Source organism: Pan troglodytes, chromosome 3, assembly GCF_028858775.2.
Source record: "Pan troglodytes isolate AG18354 chromosome 3, NHGRI_mPanTro3-v2.0_pri, whole genome shotgun sequence".
NCBI lineage: Eukaryota > Metazoa > Chordata > Mammalia > Primates > Hominidae > Pan > Pan troglodytes.
In genome coordinates this window covers 184,323,953-184,337,558 of record NC_072401.2, presented here as the reverse complement: position 1 = coordinate 184,337,558, position 13,606 = coordinate 184,323,953, and the positions used below count along the sequence as shown (strand labels likewise).

Here is a 13,606-nt window from a genome sequence, read left to right as displayed (position 1 = left end):
TCCCAGCTACTCAGGAGGCTGAGGCTGGAGAATCACTTGAACCCGGGAGGCGGAGGTTGTGGCGAGCCGAGATCATGCCATTACACTCCAGCCTGGGCAACAAGAGCAAAACTCCATCTCAAACAATAAAATAAAATAAAATAGCCCAGATGCGGTGGCTCATGCCTGTAATCCCAGTCCTTTGGGAAGGTGGGCGGATTGCTTGAGCCCAGGAGTTCAAGACCAGCCTGGGCAACATGGTGAAACCACATCTCTACAAAAAATACAAAAATTAGCCGGGGGCGGTGACACACATCTGTAGTCCCAGCTACCCAGGAGGCTGAGGTGGAAGGATCACCTGAGCCGAGGAGGTTGAGGCTACAGTGAGGTAAGATTGTGCCATTGCACTCCAGCCTGGAAGACGGAGTGAGACCCTGTCTCAAACAAAAAACAAAACAAACAAAAGCCAAAACCCCAACAAACAAACAAAAATATAAAATTTAAAATTGAGCATTAGTGCATTATAAGAAGTATACAATGCATAAGGATCAAATTTACTTTAATAATATAGATATTAAAAATATTAAATAGGAAAAATGAATACACTAAAGCCTGATATTCAGAAATTTCACAGCCATAAAATTAATATATGTATATGAACTAAATCCACAATTACATTAGAAAAAGCATGATGAAATCTTCTTACTCATCTTTCTTTAAAGATATAATTTCTTTATTAATATGTGATAACTTTTCTTCATAATTTATGTTCCTAAGTTATAGAAAAAATATTTCTCACAAAATTATATGATATAAAGCATACATGAAAACTCTCCAGCCCTTATTTTATAAGTCACACTAAATCAGCATGAAATTCTCTGGGTAAATAAACTGATTATTGAATATAACTTTAGGCTCATCCTACTGTCAATTTTAATGAATCAACTATTACATTTTTTATATTCCTCTATGTACTAACGTAATAGTTGATCTTAGGGAAAGTCTCAGTTCCAATTTTATGGTAGGTAATTTAAATAACTTATTTTAGAGATGATGAAACCTATATTAAGCGACAATTTCCAGTTTACATACTATGACCCGGTACTGTATTAGATTACGAAAAAGGCTGTGGAATTGACAGCAGTTCTCCATCTGTCATTGCTGTTGTGAGGGGATTTTTATGCAAGGGAAATGACTTTAAAGTTCTTTGATATTAAGGATATCTGCATTGTTTTGTGTACCACACTGACATGATCATACTTGGTTATCTCTGAAAGCTCTCTTGCCTCTTCATCTCAGCGTTGATCATTTTATATGAGGCACGGCGCCTGAGTTGATAAAGCTCATGTCATCATATTTATGTTGATGTTCCCATCATTTCTCTACTAAGAGTAAATCTGGCATAAACTAAAAAAATACATTTTCAACAGAATGAATACGTGTTGGAGATGAATATGTTATGCATCTATTACATGAAAGGAATAAGATCATCGGAAATTATCATAGAATCTTTGTAAAACACTTGGAAAATCCATGGTGTTTTACTGGGTGCTCAGATGATGCTCAATATTCATTAAGTTACTCACAAAATTCAGTACATTTTAAACAGTCAAATCAGGAAGAAAATATTGTTCTTCCCACTACTGATTCAAAAACCTCAGAACAAGTAATCTACATTCAAAACTCTTTCTACTGTAGAAAGTCGATTCAAAAGTCGTCAAACAGTTAACCAAACAGCTGAGCTTAAGAAAGAGAATAATTTCAAAAAATGCAACTGGCAGTTTTTATTTTATTGATAAGAAAGCCTAGTCTTACCTGAGTATGGGAAGGCGGTAAGCCTTTCCGGCCATATACTCCAATCAATGCATCCTTCTGAAGAGAGATATTGAATTTAAGAAACTGTGGCTGATCAATGAAGAGCTGTGATCTCCAGAAGATCCCGGGAGGAATCTCTTGAATTGCTCTTCGGCCAATATCAAGTTCTCCGGAATCTATGGTGTTATTTTCTTGCGTAATTCCACCTAATTTTCCTGAATGTAAGAGATGCACTGATGAAGAACAAAATTTTTTTAAAAAAACAAAACAAAAAAGGTTTTTAAACTTTTTGAAAAAGTTATTTTTACCAAATGCTCAAGCCATTTCATCTTCTGATACATTACTTTCATAAAATTTGCACTTTAAAAGCTTCCACTATTAGATACTGGTGTTTTACTCATTCTGATTTAGCTCGTAAGACATTTAAGTTAAAATCCTTTTGACTTCCCCCAAGGTATGCCCATTACTAAAGCTGTTTTCACACCTACAGTCTTTCTGTTCACTTGAAACATAATTATCTTACAAATTATGTGTCTTGTTATTTCTTGGGAGAGATTAGGGTCTGGTACTTACCAGTCATTCTAAACATACTATAACACTGCAAAGTGTAAATTAAGGCAGAGTGGATTATGGAGATTTCTAAATCAATCCTTAAGCAAACAATAAAACCAATCGATGGTTCGGATTCATGTGGTTCTATCTAAATGATATACTAGGATGAATGAAAAACATCAGATGTTGGCAGAGAGATAGAGAAGGGGTACTTGGGGCATTGTGAGGGGAAAGGAAGGAGGGTAAGCTTAAGTGCTCACATAGCTTTTGTGTAGGCTGTTATCACTTTTCCTCTTTCTTTTGAGCCTCATTTCAAACTCACTTGTAGTCTTAGTGGACATACTGTGTTACTTCTGACCACACTGATCTTTGATGCATAGGAACAAAACCTCTTTTCTCCCTGGATCCCTGCCACCTGTTAAGAGACACCATCTCTTCTCTTCCTGCATGGCCTCCTTCTAGAAAACAGATCCAAGACTCCTCTTTTTGGTACGGTGTTCCCCTTTTCCCTCTTTGCCAAGGTTCTTTCTCAGTTATTCTGATGGGGGTCATGACAGAATTTCTGCAATTTGCCTTGAGTGGAAATATAACTACATTGTCTATTATGCAGACGGGTCCAGAAGGCTGAGAAACAGAATGGAACTGGGCAAATTCTCTTCTATCATTTCAGCCCTTTTACACTGATAACAACAGGAGGGTGAGGAGTGAGGATCACTTGGGGCAGGAGTTAAAGTCCAGCCTGGGCAACACAGTGAGACCTCGTCTCTTAAAAAAAAACTGATAACAAAGTTGACTTACTACCAACTTTGTCTTTTTTTAAAAAAAATTAAACTGTTAATTCAAAACGCAGAGGAAGTGATTTTAAGTCTGAGCTGTAAGCTATCTCATCTCAGTGATAAGGGAGACAGGCTTCTAACTATCTGTGAAGAGTTATTAGTTTAACTCTGAGTTCATTTTTACTGAGTGTCTGCTAGCGGCAGCACTGTAGGTGACTTAAAAAAAGAAATATAAACCAAAGAGTAGAATCGTAGAGATTATCTAGACTTCCATAGCTTCTGCTATCAAGTAGTAATTACCTGGGTGGGGAGACAACACCCACAAACTGATAAATTAAGTGAGACCCTAAAGCAACATATGAGTAGGGGTCAGAGAAAGGCACTATCACTGCAGGCTGGAGGTTGAGAGATTTCACAGGAGTTAAGTTTGGCGGTAAACGTTGAGGAACAGGTAGGATAAGGTTTCTGAGCTGGGATAAACATCGCTATCACAAGCATGGCCGTGGAACTTGACAGATGTTAGATTGGTGCTCAGCAGAGAAATCCATCTGGCCAGAAAAGAAGATAAAGAAAACCCGTTTTGGAGTCAGACAAACCTGGGTTTGAATCCTGGCTCTGCCAACAATTAGCCGTGTGACCTTAAGGAAGATACTAAACCCCATTTAGAAAATGGGGAGAGTAACATAATGATTGCACCGTTACAAGGATTCCATGAGGTTTGGTGCATCAAGTGCAAGCTGCAGCGTCTGGCTCTCAGGAGGTATTGAGTGGGTTTGTCGTGGGAGGGATGCGGGATAAGGTTGGGAAGGGAAGTGGCATCCATCTGTGGAGGGCCTTGAATACCAGGTTAAAGAATATGGTCTTTATACTTTATGCTAGTGATTTCTTGTATTTTCACTCTATCAAGAGTGTTATTACACCCTTTTCCCTGAAGATGTATATATTTACTAGTATTCTGTTACTGTGCATGTCATTTATGGTATGTTTTTAAAACAGATACTTGAAGACTGATTATGGGTAAATTGCATTTCGATGCCTCAAACACACTTATTCTTGTGTGGTGGTGGGGTGTGTGTATATAATCAAGAGAAACAGAATTGAAGATTACTAAGGAACATGACCTGCAATCACAGACCCAGTTTATGGCCTATAGGATCTGAAGCAATTCACAAAAAATTCACACTTACAGATAAATGTGAGGTTTGAGGGAGGGAGAATACATCACTAGCAAATGTTAGAATTGCTTTCCACCTGGACTACTGCATCCTACATGATACACGTACCATCAGTTGTGAAGGACAGCTATAACTAAATGGAGACCCATTAAAGGTTCTGAGCAGGCTAGAGGTGAAATGAAATCACTGTTTCAAGAGCATTACTGTGCAGTAACTGTGGGAAGCCTGGAAATGAAGAGATGAGTGAGGACACAGCTGCAATAACCCAGGTAGGAGGCAGAAGAGGGTTGTACAAGAAAACTCAATAAAAAGCCATTATTTATAATCTCCCTTCCTCTCTTCTTTCCCAGTGTTCACAATCATGGTAGCTATCAGGTCTATTTTTCTCGAACCAATTCAGTAATATAAAAGGACCTAAGGAATAAAATTTCCAAATTGAGTTATAGTAATCACTATAATTTTTCCACACATCAACTCTTAGATTATAAACTGTAGATCATTCATAGGATTCAAAGTATTTATTTTACAATAGTAATACTTGTTCATTTCAGCAAAACTAGAACATAGTTAAATAAAGAGAGAAAAAATATGTATAATGCTACCACCCAGAGATTATTTTGCTTTCTAGATAAACAGATGTCTTGCTTTACTCAGAAAATTTTAATTATCTGAGACCAATTTCTACTTTTCATTTAGGAAGCTTCTGCAAAGGAACCTACATTTGTCATGAAGGAGCTTTTACTGAGAAGATTCAGGGGAGAAAGAAATGGAACTCATCTTCACTGAGAACCTACAACATGACAGGCAGTTTCACCCAAGAGGTTGGTATCATTTTGAGATGAGGAAACTAAGGCTCAGAGAAGTAAATGATGTGGCCAAAGTCAGTGATGGCGTCAAGACTGAAATCAAGGTCTGCAGAATTCCAAAACCATCTGTTGTATATAATCCTCAATAAAATCTTTGCTTTTTATTAAAACAAAAATATTATTTTAAATTATTAAGTTTTAAATTTATTTGTCTATTTCATATAAAATCAGATATATTAAGTCACTGAACCACCCTAGAGAATATACTTACAATGTCAGGACATAAAGTTTATACTTATTTTTATAAGTTTTATATTGATAAAACTTAAAAAACTGACATGGAAGACGGGGCATGGTGGCTCACGCCTGTAATCCCAGCACTTTGGGAGGCCGAGGAGGGCGGATCACGAGGTCAGGAGATCGAGACCGTCCTGGCTAACACGGTGAAACCCCGTCTCTACTAAAAATACAAAAAATTACCCGGGTGTGGTGGTGGGCGCCTGTAGTCCCAGCTACTCGGGAGGCTGAGGCAGGAGAATGGCATGAACCTGGGAGGCGGAGCTTGCAGTGAGCCGAGATCGCGCCACTGCACTCCAGCCTGGGCGACAGAGTGAGACTCCATCTCACAAAAACAAAAACAAAAAAAACGTGACATGGATACTATAATATAATACTCTTTATGTTATAATTCATAAGTTCCTCCTAAGTTTTTGTCTTTTGGTTGACTTCTACATGAAACTAATTTTAAAGTACTGAGTAGAGTAGCTGTTCTCTTCCCCTCTAAGATGTTAGTATACATATCATATTTTAATATGAACATAGTTTACATTTAGACTCATTCATCAAGTTTATACATTTCTAAGGCTATGATACTTGATTGTCATTAACAAGTTTGATCTACTATCTGAAGCATATGTAATTTAATCTACTCTCTTGGGTTGACCCTATTGCTGCTATTAATGGTTTTCTGTGTTTTAATAGCATACCTGTGCTTTGAGAACTAGTAAGCATCAATTCATAAACTGGTGCCAATTTCAGAATTTTTTTCCAAAACATTATGTTTACCCAAGAGCATTAGCTGTGGTAATGGTAACCAAGTTCTGATTTCCAGGGTTTCCGGTTTCACTATGTCAAAGCCATGTAATAAGCTAGGTATTCTTGCCTTGTTGCTTTCTCCACAAATTAATTTTGAGGGGTTAAACTCTTTCTCACAGAAATGATATGTGAATACATTGTTGTGTCGGGAAGTACATCTATTTATCCTATTAGTCCCATATATAGGTAATTTAACAGGTGGCTCTTTTCCAGAAAAAGAGGGTTCTTCATTTGTAAAACAAAAGATCCAAGATTGGTAGAGTGTGCTTGAATGGGATAGCAATCGTGATGATTTTTTTCCTCCCGTAAGGAAAACATACCTAATTAATCATAACACCACAGAATCTTCGAGTTCTAGTACCTGTGGGGGTCATCTAGTCCAGGGGTCTTTAAAAAAGGGTAACCATATCCCTAGGAAACATTAACACTTTTCAATAAGGAACGGGGTAGGAGATTAATTTCTATTAATAGACCCTCAATAACATTCACGTGTTGACTTTCTTTACAAAAGAAAGGCATACCTCTCACATACCCAAATATTACCATGACTTATTGTCTTGGAGCATAAAACTTCCAGTATGCCAAAAAAAGGCAAAATTAAAAGTATTTTTGTGGTGAAGCCTCTTTTATTTAAGACACCATAAACCCAAGGTAGGGCTTCAGTGACTTTCCCTGCTTAACATAGTTCCATTAAGGGCAAAATGTGGGGTTAACAATGCGGTATTTTGGACTACTAGCATGCTTTGAAGTCAAATACATCAAGAAAGAGAGATAACCTTTTTAATGAACTTATCACTCACCCCAACTACTGTCAAAGAATGCTTTTCTTTTTAATTAATTAATTAATGTATTTATGTATTTATTATACTTTAAGTTCTAGGGTACATGTGCACAACGTGCAGGTTTGTTACATATGTATACATGCGCCATGTTGGTGTGCTGCACCCATTAACTCATCATTTACATTAGGTATATCTCCTAATGCTATCCCTCCCCGCTCCCCCCACCCCATGATAGGCCCCGGTGTGTGATGTTCCCCTTCCTGTGTCCAAGTGTTCTACAAAGAATGCTTTCCAACTGCAGAAGAATTTCATGACTACCAAGAACACAGCAATAAGGTAAGAAACATGAAATGTAATGATGCTTTATTTATTCCAGTTGTCAAGGTTAGGACAAGGATTTGTGCTTTATCTCGCTACCTATCTACCTAGAGCAGGGATTCAGAACTGAGAGGTTCTAACAAAATGTAGATTAATTTATTTGAACTGAAAAAATAAGTCAGACTTTTTCTGACAAAAGGTAAATTTGGGCCAGGCGTGGTGGCTCACACCTGTAATCCCAGCACTTTGGGAGACAGAGGCAGGTGGATCACAAGGTCAGGAGTTTGAGACCAGCCCGGCCAAGATGGTGAAATCCTGTCTCTACTAAAAATACAAAAATTAGCTGGGTGTGGTGGCGGGCGCCCGTAATCCCAGCTACTTGGGAGGCTGAGGCAGGAGAATCACTTGAACCTGGGAGGTGGAGGTTACAATGAGCCGAGATCACACCACTGCACTCTAGCCTGACAGAGCAAGACTCCATCTCAAAACAAAACAAAACAAAAAAATGGTAACTTTGATTTCAATGAGTACTGGCTCTGACAGTTAAATTATATGGTGGATATTTCCCATAAATTAAATGAGCTAATGAAATAGACACATTTAAAACATATACAGGCATACCTATTGCACATTTTGTTCCAGACCACCACAATAAAGCAGATATCACAATAAAGTGAGGTACACACATTTTTTGGTTTACCAGTGCATATAAAAGTTATGTTTACACTATACTGCAGTCTACTAAGTGTGCAATAGCATTATTTCCTTTTTTTTTTTGAGACAGGGTCTCAAAAGCTGTCACCCAGGCTGGAGTGCAGTGGCCCAATCTCAGCTCACTGCAGCCTCAATCTCGCTGGGCTCAGGTGATCCTCCTACCTCAGCTTCCCAAGTGCCTGGGACTACAGGTGCACACCACCGAGTCTGGCTAATTTTTTGGTATTTTTTGTAGAGACAGAGTTTCAACATGTCGTCTAGGCTGGTCTAAAACTCTTGGACTCAAGCGATCCACCAGCCTCGGCCACCCAAAGTGCTGGGATTGCAGGCATGAGCCACTGTGCCCAGCCAATAGGTTTCTACAAACCAACGTATAAACTTAATTTAAAAAATTTTATTGCTAAAAAAGGCTACCGATCATCTGATCAAGTTATAATCTTTTTGCTGGCGGAGGATCTTACCTCAGTGTAGGCGGCAGCTGATTGATCAAGGTGGTGGTTGCTGAAGGTTGGAGTGTCTGTGGCAATTTCTTAAAATAAGACAATAATTAAGTTTGCCACATTGATTGACTCTTTTCATGAAAGGTTTCTCTGAAGGATGGGATGCTATTTGATATCTTTTTACCCACAGTAGAACATCTTTCAGAATCGGAGCCAACCCCTCAAACCTTGCCACTGCTTTATCTACTAAGTTTATGATAGTCTAAATCCTTTGTTGTTATTTCAACAATGTTCATAGCTTCTTCAACAGGAGTAAATTCCATCTCAAATACCCACTTTCTTTGCTCATCCATAAGAAGCAACTCCTCGTCCATTAAAGTTTCATGATGAGATTGCAGCAATTGTCACATCTTCAGGCTCTACTTCTAATTCTAGTTTTCTTGCTATTTCCACCAGATCTGCAGTTACTTCCGCCATTGAAGTGTGAACCCTCAAAGTCATCTATGAATGTTGGAATTAAGTTCCAAACTCTTGCTAATGTTAGTCTTTTGACCTCTTCCCATGAATCATAAATGTTCTTAATAGCATCTAGAATGCTAAATCCTTTCCAGAAGGTGTTATTTTTTTTGAGACAGAGTCTCTGTCTGTCGCCCAGGCTGGAGTGCAGTGGCGCCATCTTGGCTCACTGCAACCTCCGCCTCCTGGGTTCATGCCATTCTCCTGCCTCAGCCTCCTGAGTAGCTGGGACTACAGGTGCCCGCCACCATGTCCGGCTAATTTTTTTGTATTTTTAGTAGAGACGGGGTTTCACCCTGTTAGCCAGGATGGTCTCGATCTCCTGACCTCGTGATCCGCCCGCCTCAGCCTCCCAATGTGCTGGGATTACAGGCGTGAGCCACTGTGCCCGGCCTCCAGGAGGTTTTTAATTGATTTTGCCCAGATCTATCACAGGAAAATCACTATCTATCTATGATAGCCTTATAAAATGTACTTCTTAAATACGACTTGAAAGTTGAAATTAAATTAAATATGACTTGAAATTACTCCTTGATCCATGGGCTGCAGAGTGGATGTTGTGTTTGCAGGCATGAAAACATTAACCTCCTCGCACATCTCCATCAGAGCTCTTGGGGGACTAGGTACATTGTCAATGAGAAGTAATATTTGGAAAGCAATCTTTTTCTCTGAGCAGTAGGTCTCAACAGTGGGCTTAAAATATTTAGTAGCCACGTTGTAAACAGATGTGCTGTCATCCAGGCTTTGTTGTTCCATTTATAGAGCACAGGCAGAGTAGAATTAGCATAATTCTTAAGGGCCCTAGGATTCTAGGAATGGTCAATAAGCATCGGCTTTAACTTCAAGTCACCAGCTGCATCACTAACGGAGTCAGCCTGTCCCTGGAAGCTTTGAAGCCAGGCCTTGACTTCTCCTCTCTAGCTATGAAAACCCTAGATGGCATCTTCTTCCAGTCTAAGGCTCTTTCATCTACATTGAAAATCTGTTTAGTGTAGCTACATTCATCAGTGATCTTAGCTAGATCTTCTGGATAACTTGCTGCAGCTTATACATCAGAACCTACTGCTTCACCTTGCATTTTTATGTCGCAGAGATGGGTTCGTTCCTCAAACCTCATGAACCAACCTTTGCTAACTTCAAACTTTTATTCTGCAGCTTCCTCACCTCTCTCAGCCTTCACAGATTTGAAGAGACAGCCTTGCTCTGGAGTAGGCTTTAGCTCAAGGGAATGTTATATCTGGTTTGATCGTCTATCCAGGCCACTCAAATGTTCTCCTTATCAGTAATAAGGCTGTTTTGCTTTCCTATCATTCATGTGCTCACTGGAATCGTGCTTTCAATTGCCTTTAAAAACTTCTCCTTCGCACTCATAACCTGGCCAAGTATTTGGTGCAGGAGGCTTAGCTTTCAGCCGATCTCATCTTGGACATGCCTTCCCCACTAAGCTTAATCATTTCTAGCTTTTGACTTAAACTGAGAGACGTGTGATTCTTCCTTTCACTTGAATACTTGGAGGCCACTGTAGGGTTATTGATTGGCCTAATTTCAATACTGTTTTGTCTCAGGAAATAGGGAGGCCCAAGAAGAGAAAGATGGTGGGGATGCTGGTCACAGAGCAGTCAGAACACACACATTTATTGATTAAGTTCGCTGTCTTATGTGGGTGTGGTTTCTGGCACCCCAAAACAATTATAAGAGCAACATCAAAGGTCACTGATTGAAGGTCACTGTAACAGATCTAATAATAATGAAAAAGTTTGAAATATTTTGAGAATTACCAAAATGCAACAGAGAGACATGATGTGAGCACATGCTGTTGGAAAAATGATGCTGACAGACTTGCTTGATGCAGAGCTGCCACAAACATTCAGTTTGTAAAAAACACGGTATCTGGGAGGCATGATAAAGCGTAATAAAGTAAGATCTTCCTGTAATACGATGAAAGCATTACAAAATTATAATATCAAAGGTGAATTAATATGAGCAATAGTTCCATTTTTCACTGCATTCTGAGTATACCAGATAAACAAAGTACCACTAAGTAGAAGAATAACAGGTAAAATTAGCAGTATTTTGCTAAGCCTTGGTAAAGTCTTTTTTGGCATCCTACACAGAAACCGGGAAAAGGATTGGTTCTAAAAAACAGTGTAATAAATCTTTTTCAAAGTAGTTAGTTGCTGATTCCTTGCTTTCATGAGAAATGTGATAGAACTGGCAGCTTATAGACAACATATTTTTTAGAAATAGATCACAACGTGATTTTTGACATATGACTAATAAGAATGTCAAATAACTGAACAGCATCACTTAAAAAAATCCTCCCATTGTCACTTACTTATTTTGTAGCAAGATTTCTTTTGTTTATATTCATAAGAAAGGAAAACAGGATTAGAAATGAAACTGAATTTTGTTTTATTCTTATAAGGAATATTCATCTATGAATATATAAACTATTTGAAAAAAGTTCCCATTCATCTCAGAGAGGTATTTTCAATACATTTTCACTTTTTATGTTTCATATTATCAAAATGTTTAACACATTTATATTTCAATACATTTTCACTTTTTGTGTTTCAAATTATCAACATGTTTAACACATTTATATAAGAATTAGGTTGTTTTCAGTCAAATGTGTACAACTAATAATTGTAAGTATAATTTAATATAGAAGAAAACAGGTTTTTTAAAACGTATGATCTCAAAAAATAAATAAATTTAAATTTGTATAGCTATTTTGTTGAAGGGGGTCACAAAAACAAAATAGTTTGAAGCCCACTGATCTATTCTAGCTTTTCCCATGAAATATGAATCTCATCTCTAAAGTGCCTGTCAACTTCTATTTGCTTCAAGTTATTACACTAGTTAGAATGAATTTATGCTGAATTACAGTCTTAGAATGTGTCTTTTCTAAAAGGTACCTGCAGATCTGACCTCTCTTTCTAATCAGTGATGGAGAGATATAAGGACATCACTGATTTTTCTCTGCAAGATCCACTGAAACGGCAGCTTAGATTATTTCAGCCTTCCTGTTTAAGCCTCTAGTTTGAATACAGGGGACTAGGGTTTCGTGAAGGGGCTTTGTCTTTAAATTCTGCACTGCTGCTTTTCAAGTCACAGCCATTCTCTCATTTGGACAAGTCAAGTGTGCTCATTCCTGTTAGCATTTTCAAATGCTGTTTATTGATGGTAAACACACCTGGAAGTCAGTGGGCCATTGACACAGTTTGATAAACTTGTAAATACTTGCACAACCTTTTCCTCTGAAGCTCATCAGTCCTCTTAGATAAAAGCCTGGACACAGAAGTCTTTCATCATGTCCTGAATTCCAGAAAACTTTGGCTTCAGAAGAAATAAAAAAAGGCCAGTTCTAGGGCTCTCTATCCTCCCTTACTGAGATCACTACATCCATAAAGCCCTAGAGCCTGAACCTGGGAATGATCATAGGAAACACTAAGGTTGTCTGTAGGTTTTACTAAAAGAAAAAGGAGGAAAACTGGAGGAAAAAATAGAGACAGGGCAACAGAGTGCCCTGTAGTTATTCTAAACTCAAAGCTTGTGGGTTAGGAATCAAACCAATTAAAGCCTTCACAGTAAGAGTGAAACGTACCACGTCTTCAAACACAATAGGGTATCATCTTGAAGGTTTTTTTCAACGTGTCCTGTTGTGCCTGAATGTGGGAGCCACTAGCAGTCTTTTCACCTACTAACTGTGATTTTTTTCTTTCATCAGTAAGTATGTGTCACAACAGTCTTAATGTCTTAAAATACAGTTGTCAGAGTGTGAAAACAGAGAGAGACCACATACGCAAAGCTATTGTTATTCCTCTCCTTCTTATGTTATACCCAGTTTATATGAAAACACATCAGTGGAGTGACAGTTTTTCAGATAATGCCTTTTCAAAAGTACTTTGAACTGAAAAACACTTTATAAATAATAGTTTACCAACCTAGATGCTGTAAGGACAAAACAGAAGATTTAAAGTCATATTGGTAATTAGGAGGTTTGGTATCTATTTGAAAACTATTTTGTGCTATCAGAAAAATCAGTGAAAATTATAAAATGCTAAGTTTTCTGCCATGTATATCATGAATTTGCCACCTGCCTATGATGTGAGTAAACAAGCCTATAATGAGTGAAACGGAAAGGCAGAAAAGAAATTCACTGTCAAAGTCTAACTGCAATTGTTGCGGAAGGTAAATGATAATATCATCTTAAATCCCACAGAGGCACTAATAATTAAGACGTCAGGAAGCAAGGTTGGGCATTTATAGACAATCAATAGCCCACCCTCCAATTCTATGACCTAACCTTGGATTCATACCCTGACTTTGAGATCTCTGAGAGAACATATCTTTTTATAAACAACCACATGCCATAATTTAGCATTGTGGATACAGAGTGTTACATCACAAGCTAAGTGAAATAAGACATAACTACTTTGCAAACATAGCTTAATGGACAAAATCAATGTAGCATCTAATTAAGGAGCTATTACACATTGTAATAACACAAGTACTATGAACAATATTGAACAAAACTCAGTGCTCTTGCAGCCCTGTCAGCTCCATTTCTCTAATTCACAGGTAATCTCCAACCTGCTGTCAAACTGAACTCTCTAGAGTTGTCTAGTACTTGAG

General features: G+C 38.1%; 1 protein-coding gene across 36 annotated transcripts in view; it reads right to left on the bottom strand.

The window, feature by feature from the left end:
- The window catches only part of TENM3 (teneurin transmembrane protein 3), a 2,732,592-nt gene that overhangs the window by 125,659 nt on the left and 2,593,327 nt on the right, over positions 1–13,606 (bottom strand). For 19 of the 36 annotated variants that reach the window (XM_054683941.1, XM_009448607.4, XM_054683946.2 and 16 more), the window contains one exon: positions 1,795–2,009. In XM_054683941.1, the coding sequence (XP_054539916.1) occupies positions 1,795–2,009 (215 nt within the window). Of the gene's footprint in view, positions 1–1,794; positions 2,028–13,606 lie in introns of all 36 variants that reach the window. The other 17 variants (XM_054683934.2, XM_054683938.2, XM_054683942.2 and 14 more) reach the window with 1 other exon arrangement.